This window comes from Salvia hispanica, chromosome 1 (assembly GCF_029641045.1).
Source record: "Salvia hispanica isolate PSC_SH4W2 chromosome 1, Shi_PSC_v1, whole genome shotgun sequence".
Classification (NCBI taxonomy): Eukaryota; Viridiplantae; Streptophyta; class Magnoliopsida; order Lamiales; family Lamiaceae; genus Salvia; species Salvia hispanica.
The window spans coordinates 42,030,379-42,046,144 of NC_142692.1; the positions used below are offsets into that span (position 1 = coordinate 42,030,379).

Genomic DNA, 15,766 nt, shown 5'->3' on the forward strand with positions numbered 1-15,766 from the left:
TTTGTCATTTGTGTGAAGCATATTCACTTGAGTGACCAAACAGAAATCTTCTACATTAAATTTTTGTATATACGTATATTGTTTATTCATAGTGACGTTTTATTTGTACTTATTTGGCGGATAATCATCATATTAATGTGATAATGGGTTGTAAGATTAATCATTTTATAGTAATTACTCCTATTAATTAAGTTTGTTGATTAGAGCTGGCTTACTTTCCATCATAAATTTCCATCATAATTGTAATTAATAGCTTGCTTGCTAGGTATGATAACACGCATTAGATATTTGCGATGGAATGTTATTTGCTTCGAAAATCAAAACTCCTTTACAAAATAATTGTCATGTAGTATCTAAATAAATGTGTTTGTATAATTGTATCCCACCTCCTCTAATTATACGATATATGATTATATTATCGGGCTAAACTCAGAAATTTAATTTACTCTACTGCCGTAATCTATATGCAGGTAATTTAATATGCATTATAACATGAAATTTTGATATATAATATGGTAAAAGACATTATATTCAATTAGTCGGTCATATTGAGTTTTATTGACAAATGGACAAAAAGATAGTATTGTGAAGTAATTTAAAAAGATTATAAACTTCATTTTTCAGGCCGTTTTCAAACAAAACAATGAAAAAGAGTACTCTAAAAAGTGCAACTGAAATATTTAAATAATTAATAATACTTAGTAGTTACATAAATGATAAAATTTGGTCAAATTTTAAATAAGAATAAAAATATTAAATCATAAAATTTTAATTTTTTTTCCCAAACTTTGGGTGATGCTCAAAATGACTTTGTTTTACTAAAACATGAAAAATAAAAAATGATAAGGAAAGGGAAAAAATAAAACAGCACTATTTTGGGCATCACAATAAACATCGTTTTCCACGCAATACATTTTATGTTAAGTGAATTAATTCATTTTAAATTTTATATGAAACTGACGAGATTTGATCATATTTCATGAGTTAAATATTACTCTTACTAGGTGACCATATCTAAGTTTAGGTGCATTCAAGGAAGGCTTAACCACGGCCGAGCATTTCGTGATTCAATTTCTAAATACTGTTATTATTTTTTAATCATATATTAATTAAACTCAATATGCATTTTATACTTTATTGAATAGAATAATATTCACACACACACGTACAAATAAATGGTGTTGAAATATGAGATGGGATTGTTCCCTAAAGAGGAACCAATTAAATGTGAAGGTTTATGAATCAAATGTTACAAAAATAGATGTCCCTAACCACGATCTTCATTTTTTTATCAGGTCAATTTAATTCCGTTGAGACCTAATTTATAATTTTCGAGGATCTTGCTAATTGATATTCTTGCTTATATTTATTGCTAATTTGGTACCAATTATAGACGGGCTATATGTATGGTTTCTATAAAGTAATAACGAAGAATGGTGAATATAAATATAAATTATTTTTAAAATGTCCAATCATGAAATCACATAATCAGATTATATGGTCAAAGATCAGAACACACGATCAACATCTAATTAGTGCTTTTTATTCGATCATGTTGTGTAATAATTCATGTGTATCTTTAATTCAATATAAAATCGACTACCAATATATAGTTTATTTCCACTTGGGACTTTTTTTAATGATCGAGCATATAAAACAAACAACTTTAAAATTTTAAATAAAAAAGAGAATGTGAAGAAGTAAGAGAGAAGTAAACGACAAACACCCCCAAACCCCAAATAAATTAAAAAGAGAGGAGTACTACATTACCTATTTACTCTAGTCTTATGCATTAAAAAGATTAACCTTATCAAATTAAATTTATGTAGTTTTTGAAAAAAAATGAACTTTTACATAAGTGAATTTCATCATAAATCTTTAGAATCATATACTTTGATAATATCTTTTAAAATCTTTATTCATAAAAATATAATTAAGGCAAAAGTTGGCCTATATAGTCGCCTAGTTGAATTTGTCACGTAAGATTTTCTTAGTTATATGTCGCCAAAATATTAATAAGCCAAGTTTCGAGTCATAATAGTATATAACTATATGTTATTAACATATTGTAGATATTGTAATTGCGTACATTATTTTTTTTGTAATCTCGAGGGGAATATATACTATAAAGTTGGAGTCAATTAATAAAAACATTTAGAGTCCGTTTGCGACATGCCAGCGGCGATTACCAATTTAAAATATTAAAATTGACAGAAATATAAATATCAATTAAGCTAATCAATTAATTTAAAGTCTGGAGAGTTTTAAAATAATAATTTGGGCGGTGAACATATGATAAAGTTACATGCACCATTAATACATTGTCCGAACAACAACCTACAATAATATGCTGATATTTTCAGTAGGGAATCTGGAAATTGCATTTTGTCTAATTCTACCCGACCTTAATTAATTAATTTAAGGATCATGTTTGTTGTCGTTCTATAATTAATAGATATATTGATTAATAAACCATTCGTAGTTTATTATTACTCTCCATTTTTGCTGCGGCTGCAGAGGTTTCAACTTTATTGCTTATTAGGTTTTTCTTATATATATAGGGTTGACCACACAAGATTATTTTAGCAAGTAGTAATATATAAAAAGATAATAATAAATAATTCAGTAATAATTCATGTTAGATATTTTTAATTTTGAATAAAAATTGACAATTTAAGTTAAATTTGAATTTAAAAAACTAAATACGTACTGTATAATTCTTTTTGATTATCAATGATTCCGACAATTTGACTACCATGGTTCTAAGAAGTACGTTCTATTATTTGATGGAACAAATTATAAATTATTCGATTTCAAGGAATGATTTTCTTATGTGTCTCTAGTTGGTCTTTATAGCAGTATGTAATTGTAATTTTTAAAATTGACGTTGACATAAGTGTCGAAGTTTGTAGCTGGAAATTGAAAACTACTCCATTCTGCTGGTTTCAAAAATAAAATCTAATGACTAGCATTTAAAGGGAGTATAAAGTCCACGCGTGAAATAAATGTTAGTGAAATGTGTGCCATAATTGTTTAATTTGCTTACTACTAATATAATACCATTGGACAAGTAAGAATTTGTACGTACGGAGTTATCGTTACTTACGTGTGAAGATTTGTTCAACTTGTTCAAATAATACTTCTCCATTGTCCCGTGCTACATTCAAAATATTCAATCTATTGATTTAGAGGAGAATATATTCCAGTATAATTAAATCGCACTTCCTTATTACTCCCCCTAGGCCCTACCATCTTCTCACTACATACTGTTAGAAAATCAAAGTTTATAAAAATATTAAAAAAACCTATTTTCCTTGAGGAATATATATAACAAAATGAAAATTTATAAAAATATTTCAAAGACCTATTTTCCTTGAGGAATATAGTAGTAACACTTACTATTAATTATATGCTTTACTCATTCAAATAATACTAATTGAATCCAATCTAAATATAATATTGATTGATAAAGTTAAAAACTACTCCAACTGTTCTATTAAAAATGAAACGTTTTCTTCTTTTATTGTCCCATTAAAAATGAAACGTTTCCTAATATGAAAAAAACTCTATCTCTACTTTTTCATCTCTCTTCATTAACTCACAAAACAACACTACATAAAATCCCATGCCAATTTCTAAATATTTCATTTTAAGTGGGACGGAGGGAGTATATATCAGTGTTTGGTAACACGTCCCTACGAAAATTGAAAATAGAACAAGAGAAGTGGAGCAAATATCATGTCTAAAACAATACAGTATTATCACAAATAATATTGCACAAGGAATATGCTATTGCAACTCATGACTAATAGATAAATTGATAAATTAATAGTAGTATTAGTAAACAATATGTAATTAATTCAATTGGATTAAATTTTGCTATTTTTTTTATTACTATTTAGTAGTAGCACTTCGACATGACATCAGTTAGTGGTTTTCTTTTAATGGTTAAAACCGCTATTTCACCGAACACGGCTTCCGTAGAGTTTTCTAATATATCGATGTTATAAATTTCAACTGGGCCATTTAAGGGATCTAATGGGCCCACAAAAACTGGACTATCGGCCCATTATATATTATTGGATGCATAAAAAATACAATTAGGGTTTGAAATCGCTGAAGAAGCTAAACCATTCATCACTCGTCACTTCCGCCGCAGCTTGCAGAGAGGCAAAGTCAGGAAAATGGGTGAGTATTCGATCTGGCGGAACAATTTCTCAGAAAATTGGATCGGTTATCCGTTTCTCTTTTCATTTTGATGTATACTAACGCGGTGATTGTCATTATTTTGTAGCTCGGATCAAGGTGCACGAGCTTCGGTTGAAGAACAAGACGGAGCTGCTAGCGCAGCTGAAGGATCTGAAGGCGGAGCTCGCTCTTCTGCGTGTGGCCAAAGTCACCGGAGGCGCTCCAAACAAGCTCTCCAAAATCAAGGTGGTGAGGCTTTCGATCGCGCAGGTGCTCACCGTTATCTCGCAGAAGCAGAAGTCCGCTCTGCGCGAGGCATACAAAAACAAGAAGTATTTGCCGCTCGATCTCCGCCCTAAGAAGACGCGCGCCATCCGCCGCCGCCTTACCAAGCACCAGGTCTTATCACTTCTATTTTTCCCCCTCTTTTTAAATATTTCATGTGTATTTCTGTTAATTTCATTGGCATTGATAATTGAGTTCATCGTTTCATATATTGCCTATTTTTGGTTCAAGTAGTAGATTATCACTGTTTAGATATTTGTGGATATGAATCGTATAAGCTTGTAGTGCAGTTTTATGATTAGTTTCCTAGTGATTATATTGGCGGCTTGCTTGCTTGATGATTGAGCTCAAGTAGAGAATTATCAATGTTCAGATATAGTATGTCAATATGAATCATTTTATTTTGTTGCTGAGAATGTTGTTCATTTTAGAAGTTGAGTAGAACAGTTGTATAGTAAGGATCCCTATTTCAGTTTCAGTTAGGTTTGTTGTGCATACAATGCAGTAGAATACAATCCATCTTCTCCTCAAAATACAATTAACAATACCCTTTCCCATATTTTTCATGATTTTAATTTAATGTTTTTGTAATATTGAGAAGCTGAAACCAGAGCTTTTGTAATCTTTCTATTTTCAAAGAGTCATGAATGCAGTTTCTTGTCGTTGTTGCATTATATAGTTGCAATGTCATTATGTAAGCAAAAAGAATTGTGTATCCGTTCTATCAATATTTTCTGCACTAAGTTGATAATCATTCTCTACTAGTTTTGTTCTGGAACTCGATCTGACTGTTTTATTTGGTTTTGCTACCGTTTTCAGGCTTCCGCAAAGACTGAAAAGCAAAAGAAGAAGGAAATGTACTTCCCTTTGAGAAAGTATGCCATCAAAGTCTAAACTTTGTTCACGGCAGTAAGCCCACCATTGGAGTATTATCAAAATTTGTGTGCAACTCAATTTTTTGAATTTTGTTTTTGGTATTACTTCAAAGACCTTATGGTGTTAAAACTTGAAGCCTGGGATTACCTCATCTACAATGATGAAGCTTATTAGATTCATGCTTACAAATTTTTGTTATTAGTAACACATGTTTATTTCCCTATCTATTTATGCTAGTGTGTTTAGAACAATTCTCATAAATGTAGGAGCTTTCTAAGCTTCTTTGTGTTGTTTGGGTTAAGTATTTATGTTGTTGATCGTATTGCAGGCTCATATATAGACTTGTTTTTGCAAGTTTTCTTATGTCAATCGAAGTGTAGGCATTCGTTTTACCTGAAATGTTACACAATTTTGTACATTTATCACTGCTCATTCTTATAATTGTAGTCATAATAAGAGTAATCAATTGACCTAAAATATGAATACAATCGGTTCCATTCTAAATTCAGAGCATATGCTGAAAGTAGACAATTGCTGGTAATGAAATTTAAAGAGGTATACATAATTTACAAGGCACAACTTATGTAGATTTACTACAGATTTTTTAGAACTGAAAGCAGGTTATAATGGAAAGGATCGGAAATATGGTCAAGTAGGTTATGTACAGGTCCTTTGCCAGTTAGAGCTGCTTGAGCATAAAAACCTAACCACGCAACCATGGCTAGGCGCCCATTTTTTATCTCTTTGATCTTCAGTTCTTCAAACGCAATGGGATCTTGTGAGAGATTTAAGGGGTCGAAAAGTGCACCTCCTGGATAATTGATGTCCCCCGGTAAATATATGCCTAAGGGCTCCAAGGCCTCAATGCCACAATAACGAGCATACTCTGGACCAACCTGCGCGTGGAAGGCAGTCTTGAAAGCATTCTTGAGTTAAGAAACACATGAATTATATACATACTGCCGAGAACTTTTCAAAAATGAAAAATGTGTTCACAGAGGAAATTATAGTGAGATTACCATGAGAATGGCTTGACAGATGGCAATGATGAGAACTCCTTGACTCCCAGCTAAATGGAGCCCGGGGATGCCAAGGTAGTCTAGTGTGTCGCCCTGGTTGATGATTAAAACAAGAGTAGAAAATATGTGAACAAGTCTTCAACTGGTTCTTTTTTTGTAGTAACCATAAGTAAGGAATCACATTTGCAAATTACTCCTTGTGATCTAAATTATTTCATAGCACTATTAATTTTGTAACCATCCGTTTTCTTATTAGAATAAGAGTTGGTAGTATACTAGTGCTTCACTACTTTATACCTCGACTGCAAACCTAACCTTTTCCTTAGAGTCGACGAAATGGTTCTATTTGTTTGGACATCAATCTTCAGAATTTACATACAAATGAATACAGGCCCTCGAACTCTCATATAAGAGGCTATCCATTTATTAGAAAGGCATAACATACTAACCTTAAGCTTTGAGTATCCCACTCGCCACCAAACAGGTTCAACGAAATGGAAAGCTCCTATCAGATCTAATATCTCTGGAATTAAAGCACCAAGGGCAGCAAGCATAGCCCATCTTGCATGCAGAACTTCAAAACTACATAGTAATAACCGTGTTGTTAGTAAACCTGTTTTTTTTTTTTTAACCTTGGATAGGACTACAAGTCCTTTCCAATCAATTAAAGCTGCATGTGTTAGCTGTAGTGTATAATGACTGGTTATAGAATAGTCGGAGAATTCTCCAAGTTCATGAACCATAAAATGATGATTTGGTCAAAAATTATCAAACGACATGATGTAGTGAAAACAATGGCCAAATTTATTAATCATCAGATGAAATAATGTAAAGAGGTGCGGTACTCACTTAAAATATCTCTGCAATGCCACAGGGTCCTGGCTCAAACCAGCAACGTCAAAACCATAATCCCCAGGCAGCTCACCGTTGAGATAGGAAGGGTACTCATATGAGATCGGACCAAGCCAACGAGGGCGATCCTCCCCATACCACACGCTGAAAAACCATATAATTTGCACACGGGACAGTTAATTTTGGAGATATATTAGATTGAGAAGCTGTAAATTGTGAAGTATTAGCCTATATTAAGCTTATCAATCAAAGATATTATCACCCAAAGTAACACATTCTTTGAATATGTATAGTAACTGAAGCATCTCCAGAATGATCATATATGTGTTGTAATTTCACTTCTAGAGGAATCAATTGCAATAAATAATTAATAAACAAAAAATGAATGGAAAAGACTACCTCTCCAATCTAGCCTTTTTGGAGAGAGCCTTCAACTTAGAAGAGTTGTCCTTGTAAAGCTTCTTCTTCTCCTCCATTCGCCTCTGGAGCTCCTCCCCGAGCGGGCTGTTGGCAATCGCTTTCACCGCCGTGAAAGGAATCGCGGAGAACACCACAACTCCAGCAACCTTCACAGAAACGGTGGCTTCAGAGAGTGAAAGTTACACTAACCTGATATCTGTTTGCAGGTGTGGTTACTAACCTCTTCCCATGAAGCTTTAAAGCGGGAGAAAGAGCTGCTAAAGTTGGAGCTCGGAAAAGTAGAAGCCGCGCGTTCGCAGCGGAGGAGCAGAGACATTGCCGTTAAACGGAATCTTCACTCCTCAGCCACTAGTTTCTGTCTGCTCTTCCCTTTTTATTTCTTTATTATTGTTTTCGATTATTTGCTATTTTCTACTACTCCGTACTTTATAGGAAGCGGCTTATGTAGTGCCACGTTCCATGGAATATTTAATAAACCAAAAAAAAACAGTTTCAATATTTTATTTGAATATATTTATCACAAATTTTTGTAATTTAGCGGTATAATCAATAATGTTATCCATAAACTCAAATTATATGTCCAGATCTATCGAATTTATCTACGTGATAGATGATCATATGAAAATTTACTGGAATTCAGAAATCTCAATTTTCAAGAGGTGTTCAAGTGGATGAATTTGACATTAACAAACTAAGAAATCACAAACAGAGGAGTAATACAGGATCACGTCACACAAAATCACACCAATAAACAGATGATTTTCAACAACAACACAGGTTTAAGATGAATCTAATCGATACCAAATTATTTTGCAGGTGGCGGATCGAGAGAGCGCGGATCAATCAACGATCGTCAATCCTCATAAATGCGGCACTCATCGGTTTCCGGATTCTCCTGGCAGAAGTGTTCGAGCGGATCCTGCTGGAGCTGATGGATTTTGAGGCGGAGATCGGCCTTCGCCTGGCTCACCTCCTCCACCTCGTCCCACGCCACCTTGCACTCGTCGGAAGTCTCGTCCTCGCCGCATACCTGCGTCGCCTCCGCAACCTTCTTCTCGATCATCTCCGCCAGCCGCTGCTCCCTCATGTGCGTTCCTTTGTACAGCTTCATCACCGACCTAACACCACCGGCCATCGTTCGCCGGCCGGATCGCGGAGCTGAAGCGGATGGCGGCGGTGGTGCGAAAGGTAGCGTAGGCCTGAAATTGAAGGCCGCTAGGGCTAGAGAAGCAGACATTGGTATGAATGGTGAAGGAGATTTTGACCTTGTTTTCGCCCGTCAATTGAGTTGGCGTGAAATTAGTGGTAAAGGTGTTTGTGTATCAGTTTTCCATTGAAGGAGAAATGTGAACTGATTGATGATGGTAGAGAATGGGGCTGGGTTCGGAAATTACGCGAATGCCCTCAGATCATGGTATGGGCTGCTAGGCCTTTACATATTATGGGATAATCACATAATTGAAGTAGTACTACTAATTTCATTTTTAAAAAAAATCACATAATTTAAAGTATACTACTCCATAGTTTTTTAAACTATGTAATTCAAATAAAAAATTGCATTTGATTTGTATTTTGCATTTCAGTGTCATATCAAACCGCTTCTACTTGATCTCACTCGTGTCGTGGCATATATTGGACTCGTTCTCCATGTTTGTAGTGGATTGGTCGAAACTCGAAAGAAGTATTCTCCAATCTCTTTGATTTGACTTATTCGCCATTATCCGACCACTCTTCACAATTGTGTAAGTATCTTTCTCCCAATATTTGAGAGTACTAGAAAGATTGTTGTTTTTGCAACATATCGCATTACCTTTTGTCACATCAAATAACTCTTCCTCGTTCTCAGGCACTCGCTAATGTCGGGCACATATTAGACTCGTTCTAGCCGTTTGTGGTGTATTTGTCGAAAGAGGTGTTCTCCGATCTCTTTGATGTGTCTGATCCTTCATCGTTTGACTACTTTTTTGCAACTGTGAACTCTTTCACAATATATAAGATACTCGAAAGGTTATTGTTTTTGCCACCATTCTTATCTTTTATAGCACATGAGAGAACTATCTAATAACTGCGGAGCAGATCTCCTATTCGATTCCTACTCCATCTCTCGCAATTTAATAAAATAATCTTATAACATAAAAGTGATGGTTGTATTATTTTATTAAGTTGTGAGTGTGGATTAAAAATAGAGTAGGAACAGTGGAGTATGAGATCCGTTCCTAAATGAATGGTTCGATTAGTCTTTCATACAACCAAGTCAGAAGAACAATTTAATATTATGGCTGTGGGCCACCACCACTCTCTGTACCTTTCTATATATGGATTAGTTTAGTGAAAATAATTTAGATCGAAAACTAAGGCCCAGCAAAGGTAGGCCCAACCTAGCGCTCCAACTGAATTTTAACGGCTATAAAATATATGTGTTCATTTAAAATTTTGAAATTTGAGAGAGAGAGAGAGAGAATCACAGAGAAAAAAGGAAGAAAAATACCAGAGACAGAAGGAGGGAAAATGGCGAGCAGCAGATTGGAAGAGTCGATTGAAACCGTTCTAGATCCGGAGATGGAGTTCCTAGCATCGAAACAAGAGACCGGAAATGAGTGGGAGCTCTTCAAGGAAAACGTCCGCCCGTTGAAGCGCGGACGCAACGTTCGTCTCCTCAATCACGCTCTAAAATCGAACTCTCATTCCCAAGTCAAGAGCTCTCTGCTGCATCACCGAAGGTTGCTCGTTAATTTCGTCATTTTTCAATTTTTTTTTGTAGAATAATGCGCTTTCCTTTTTTCTGAGATTTGACTGTTGGAATTTGAAATGAGCAGGAAGCTAATCGAGGCCATCGACGAGTATTCCGGAGAAGATCCTCTCCAGCCCTGGATCGAGTGAGTAGTCAATTTATTAAGAGCTTTGAATATTGAATTTGATTATTCTTTCTTAGGATAGGCTGCTAGGGTTTAAATATGTTGAATGTGTTTATCGCAAGCTCCATGGCTATGATTTACAATTGGCTGGATGATTATAGCTTATTAATAATAGTACAATTTATTTTTATTATCTTGGGAGATAGAAATCTGGCATATGTTGTTGATTCAATGTTTATGCAGTAATCATTAGCTCATTGTTTTATGGCATGTTCTTGTTGATTACTTAAGATGCACATTGCTCCTGTAGTTAATTTCTACTCGAATAAGAAGGCAAGTAACTGAGCCAGTTCCTTTCTGATTTGTGTTTATCCCATTGTTTTTAAAAGGTGCATAAAATGGGTCCAGGAAGCTTTCCCACCCGGTGGTGACTGTTCAGGATTGATCGTCATCTATGAACAATGTGTCCGAACCTTTTGGCATGATAGCCGATACAAGGACGACCTACGGTACCTGAAAGTTTGGTTGGAATATGTAAGTGTTTACTAAGAGTTCCCATTTCATAGATGATCATTATCTTTTTAGATGCTTCTGAGGATTAAATTTTGTGAAATGGTAAAACAGGCTGAAAACTGTGCTGATGCTGAAGTCATATTCAGTTTTTTGGAGGCCAACAGTATTGGTGTGACACATGAGGCTTTCTACATGTCCTATGCATTACTCATGGAGCAGAAGAACAAAAATAAGAATGCAAATGAGATCTTCAATCGTGGGCTGTCTATGTAAGTCCTTTATTCAGGACCTTTGAGTTTCTTATACATGCCTGAGAGTTTCTGGAAGGAAAGGTTGTTGCCGTTTTGTTTCCCTGAGATTTGTTTTTGGGTTAGGATCAGTAAATAAGCATGCTCTACTATACTACTAACTTGTAAGTCTATGTCGTTTTTGTTCACGCTGCAGCATAATTTGCTTTGACATCAACCTTGTGCAGTTCAAGGAACCGTACTTCGACATACAATGAATCTCTTATGATAACATACCACTCTATGTTAGGAATAAAATATTGATGGAATGCAGTTTTCTTCTTTGTTGCCTTCGTAGTTATGCTCAGAAAGGATTGTTTGTGATATCATTTTATTGCAAATGACAAACTGCGATTTCATTTCTCTACCAGGAAGGCTGAGCCTGTTGAAAAACTGACAGCAGCTTACCAGAAGTTTCTTGCTCGTTCAATGAGACAACCAAAAGCTACAGAAGTAAGCAAACTCCTCCACACATGCTTTTCTTTCTTTGCTTTGCCTTGTTCTGTCGTTTGATTGGCTTGATTACTCACATGACCCTATTCAAATTAGCAGGATGATGCAACAGAGAACCAGGCTTCAGCTCGAAGCTTTGGGACCTTGTTGGCTAAGCCATCAAGTAGGCTTTCTGCTGACTATCTTAACTTCATTTTTTTTCCTAGTGACCATTACTAATATGTGGCTACTTTTTCACAATTTCAGGAAACCAGGTGCCGGAGAGTTCTGATATTTTTAGGAAAAAACAGAAGCCTGACAGGTTGGAATTAGTATTGTTTATGAATTTTGCTTATGCTCTGCCTTTGCTCGTCAACTTTAAGTTTCACATCCGTTCAAGATATATCCATTCACCATTCATTTGATGACATATGATGCTGGTTTTTTAGGGCTCCAGGAAGTACATTCTCCATTTTCAAAGACAGTAGTTCAGTGTTTAGTCATCAGCCAGAAATATCCAAAGTAGACGCAAAACCATGGCACTCACTTGGTGCTCGTGCAGAGAGAAATAAAGAGAATAGTGCAATTCCTTCCAAGTGGACATCAAATAAGGTAAACAGAGAATATTAATCTGCTCCAAGTCTCCAAGTGTGGTAGATGGCTTTTTACACTAAAGTTATTTTATTGCAGATTCCTCAGAGACCAGGTCAGAGAATATCGAGGCCACCTCCAGGTCCGTGCATTGAGATCTTTGTGGATGAGGAGTGCACAAAGTAAGTATAGACAGAAACAGATTAAAGAATACTTGGTGCTTAAACATCATCATTAGTTATTAATGCGTATTGGCACTTTCTATTCTTTGTACTTGTAGACAAAATAAACCCGACAAGGAGGGGGAAAAGTCTTCAGTTCTGCATCTTAGACGTGGCGACTCAAAAGATATTAAGAGGTAAGAACTAAGAAGGCAATCTCATTAAGAGGCTCGTTTGACTAACATGCCATCATCTCCTTTCATCTCTTAGTTGTTTACTGGCTCTATTTCTTCATTTCAGAGAAACAGAACTGTTGAGAGAGAATCCTTTGCGCAACTTTCCTCCAGGTGCTCTGCCCCGATAATGCATCTCTCCGGTATATGCAGCAGACGTATTTGTCTTCTTTGTGTGTATGGATGATCAAGCTTCTCCCTCCAAAGCTTGATCCTTGTACTTTAGCTGTTGTATGCCAACGAATATTGTGTTTTTTCCGGAGTTTATTACCTAATGATTCTTGATGAGGTTGGATTTATGTATTTTATCTCTATTCAATGACAACTTAACTTAGTTTCTGTTGTACTACTAGTAGTATTTGTCATTTTATTGTTGTCCTTTTATTTATTTATTGAGAATGTGAAACAAATTTTCTTTAACAATGCTATAAATTGTTGTTTAGACAAATTGCTCAGTTGAATTATACTACGTCACAGAAACAAGTAAAAATATTCATAATCTATTAAATATAGGACCACATTCATTTCTAATATTCCTATGTGGCATTTGTTTAGATAAGAATATGCTTAGATAAACAATACTATGAATATTTCTTAGTCTTCGATTTTAAAAAAAATCGATACGAAATAGCACAGGAAATGTAACATATCCATCCTGCGTCAACTTTACTTTTTTATTTTCCCCCTATAATCTCTAATCTCATACTGTCATTTTGCTACTCCACATCATAATTAAATTTATCAATTTATTGAAGTGATTGTGATTAATATAATTTGATTTGAATCATCAATTTAACCATATTAAATTTAAATTTATAGGGAGTAATAATTAAAAGTTTAACAGTTAAAAAACAAAAATTGGATATACAGTTATACTGAGCTCAAAGTGAGTGGTTTATTACACTACAAAGAATTTAATTTTATATCCTCGCAAACAGATTTCTAGGGTTTCTTCATTCTCCGCTCGATCCTCAATTCAATCCCTATCAATCCCCTCTCCATTTCGATCATCGACCTCATCGATCCACGCAACAATGGCGGAGCACCTGGCCTCAATTTTCGGCACCGAGAAAGACCGCGTCAACTGCCCCTTCTACTTCAAAATCGGCGCCTGCCGCCACGGCGACCGGTGCTCCCGCCTCCACAACCGCCCCACCATCTCCCCGACGCTCCTCCTCTCCAACATGTACCAGCGCCCCGACATGATCACCCCCGGCGTCGACGCCCAGGGCCAGCCGATCCACCCCGATAAGATCCAGGAGCATTTCGAGGATTTCTACAAGGACATCTACGAGGAGCTCAGCAAATTCGGCGAAATCGAGAGCCTCAACGTCTGCGACAACCTCGCCGACCACATGATCGGAAACGTCTACGTTCTGTTCAAGGAGGAGGATCAGGCGGCGGCTGCGCTCAACGCGCTGCAGGGGAGGTTCTACTCCGGCCGTCCGATTATCGCCGATTTCTCACCGGTTACTGATTTTCGCGAGGCGACGTGCCGGCAGTATGAGGAGAACAGCTGTAACCGTGGCGGATACTGCAATTTTATGCATGTTAAGATGATCGGGAGGGAGCTGAGGAGGAAGCTGTACGGTAGCCGCCATGGCCGGTTTTGGGGAACTAGGAGCCGCAGCAGGAGTGTGAGTCCCTCTCATCCCTCTCATCCTAAGCGCGAGAGGGAAAGGGAGAGGGATAGGGAAAGAGAGAGGGATACTGATAGGCGGGATCACCACCGTGGTAGTGGGAGGAGGAGTGGTGGAGGTGAGCGGCATGGGAGTGAGAGGAGAAGGAGGAGCAGGAGTCCGGTGAGGGAAGGGAGCGAGGAGCGTAGGGCTAGGATTGAGCAGTGGAATCGGGAGAGGGAGGAGAAGGGGCAGTGATGCTTGTTGTATTTGTTTATTATACTCCCTTTTGGCATTGCATACTTCCATTTTGTGTCGCTATGTCTTCTTGGTAGTTCGATTAGTTAGACACTGAATATGCAGCTATAACGTAGAACTATGTTTCTTTTTCTGTGAGATTATGATTGCGGGATTAGATAATATGACCATTAGCATTCTAGTTTGTTGACAATGAATCTTGTCACACTTTGGTACCTTGCATTGGTAGTTGCTTTCATGAGGTGTTGATATTCATGCTCACCGTTGTTTCTCGTTGATGTCTCTAGCTCGTTCTGGCTATTATTATCCATTTTTCAAGTCCTTATACTTTGATGACATCTGCGAGTTTTAGATATCTTCCATTATCAAGTTCTTATTTCTGCTTGTGCCCATGTAAGATACTTAAATTAGGATATGATATTAATCCCTATTGAATAGACGATTGTGTGGTGAAGCCTTCATTAGCTAGAAATCCTGAATGTGTGACCTGTCCTGCTGAGCTTTGTAATTGTGTAGTCAAGAACGATATAGAGGATGCAATAGCTAAATCATAATACAACCCGTATTGTAGTGATCTATGTGTTTTTCGTATGTGTATGTGCATATGTGTCTGTGTTTTGTTTTAGGCATATCTTTCAATATTAAGTCTTCGTTTTCAATGAGGGTTGTCTAGTCAAGAACTACAGAACTTCTATTAACTGGTCATGGCATCATCTGCAACACAAGTCTTCTTTTTCTAGTTACATATAATGAATGCATCGTTGGGCACTTATCTTCATACATGCATCTGGTCTACCCATGCCACATGTTTTGTTTTCCTGTTGGTTTAGCTAATTAGACAGTGTCCGTGAAACGATAACATTGGGTTATGTTTCCTTTCGTTGTGGGATTATGATTGCTGGCTTAACTTGTATAATGATTGTCATTGACTCATTGTAGTTGTAAAAAATGAATCACACTTGATTACTTACTGTGTACTAACTAATGAAAATTGTTAAGAGTGTGCACATTTCATGGGGACTTCTTTCTTTTCGTGTTGCTATGATTTGGTAGTGTAGCTAGTTAGACAGTAAACTTGCCTCTACATATCTCCTTTTATGTAGGATTATGATTGCTGGATAAGTTAACATTACCATTGGTATTCTAGTTTGTCAAAAATGAATCACAATATATCACT

The 15,766-nt window shown here is 36.3% G+C and overlaps 4 protein-coding genes and 1 pseudogene across 6 annotated transcripts; 3 read left to right on the top strand and 2 right to left on the bottom strand.

Annotated features, from left to right (window-relative positions):
- Positions 1-4,060: 4,060 nt before the first annotated feature.
- On the top strand, positions 4,061-5,650 carry LOC125223948 (large ribosomal subunit protein uL29-like). Its single transcript, XM_048127269.2, has 3 exons — positions 4,061-4,188; positions 4,295-4,587; positions 5,293-5,650. The coding sequence occupies exons 1-3, from the start codon at positions 4,185-4,187 to the stop codon at positions 5,365-5,367; spliced, it is 372 nt and encodes a 123-aa protein (XP_047983226.1). The 5' UTR covers positions 4,061-4,184; the 3' UTR covers positions 5,368-5,650.
- Positions 5,651-5,828: 178 nt separating this feature from the next.
- LOC125223946 (Chlorophyll A-B binding family protein) lies at positions 5,829-8,106 on the bottom strand. 2 transcript variants are annotated; one of them, XM_048127267.2, is made up of 6 exons: positions 7,861-8,106; positions 7,620-7,786; positions 7,218-7,364; positions 6,818-6,950; positions 6,369-6,461; positions 5,829-6,245 (listed from the first exon to the last, which is right to left on the bottom strand). In XM_048127267.2, exons 1-6 carry the CDS (start codon positions 7,954-7,956, stop codon positions 5,943-5,945), a joined length of 939 nt encoding a protein of 312 aa, XP_047983224.1. In that variant the 5' UTR covers positions 7,957-8,106; the 3' UTR covers positions 5,829-5,942. The 2 variants fall into 2 exon arrangements, with proteins under 2 accessions (XP_047983224.1, XP_047983223.1); XM_048127266.2 differs by having other exon boundaries at positions 5,829-6,263.
- A 194-nt stretch (positions 8,107-8,300) lies between these two features.
- On the bottom strand, positions 8,301-8,877 carry CP12-3 (CP12 domain-containing protein 3). The gene has a single exon (XM_048127268.2). The coding sequence runs from the start codon at positions 8,875-8,877 to the stop codon at positions 8,494-8,496; it is 384 nt and encodes a 127-aa protein (XP_047983225.1). The 3' UTR covers positions 8,301-8,493.
- Positions 8,878-8,921: 44 nt separating this feature from the next.
- BUBR1 (BUB1-related (BUB1: budding uninhibited by benzymidazol 1)) lies at positions 8,922-13,058 on the top strand. 2 transcript variants are annotated; one of them, XM_048127263.2, is made up of 13 exons: positions 8,922-9,054; positions 9,224-9,382; positions 9,487-10,360; positions 10,457-10,516; positions 10,885-11,029; positions 11,120-11,277; positions 11,667-11,748; positions 11,845-11,911; positions 11,995-12,049; positions 12,177-12,339; positions 12,418-12,500; positions 12,599-12,676; positions 12,780-13,058. In XM_048127263.2, the coding sequence occupies exons 3-13, from the start codon at positions 10,056-10,058 to the stop codon at positions 12,841-12,843; spliced, it is 1,260 nt and encodes a 419-aa protein (XP_047983220.1). In that variant the 5' UTR covers positions 8,922-9,054; positions 9,224-9,382; positions 9,487-10,055; the 3' UTR covers positions 12,844-13,058. The 2 variants fall into 2 exon arrangements, with proteins under 2 accessions (XP_047983220.1, XP_047983221.1); XM_048127264.2 differs by having other exon boundaries at positions 11,848-11,911.
- Positions 13,059-13,617: 559 nt separating this feature from the next.
- On the top strand, positions 13,618-14,861 carry LOC125224018 (splicing factor U2af small subunit B pseudogene; annotated as a pseudogene).
- Positions 14,862-15,766: the final 905 nt, after the last annotated feature.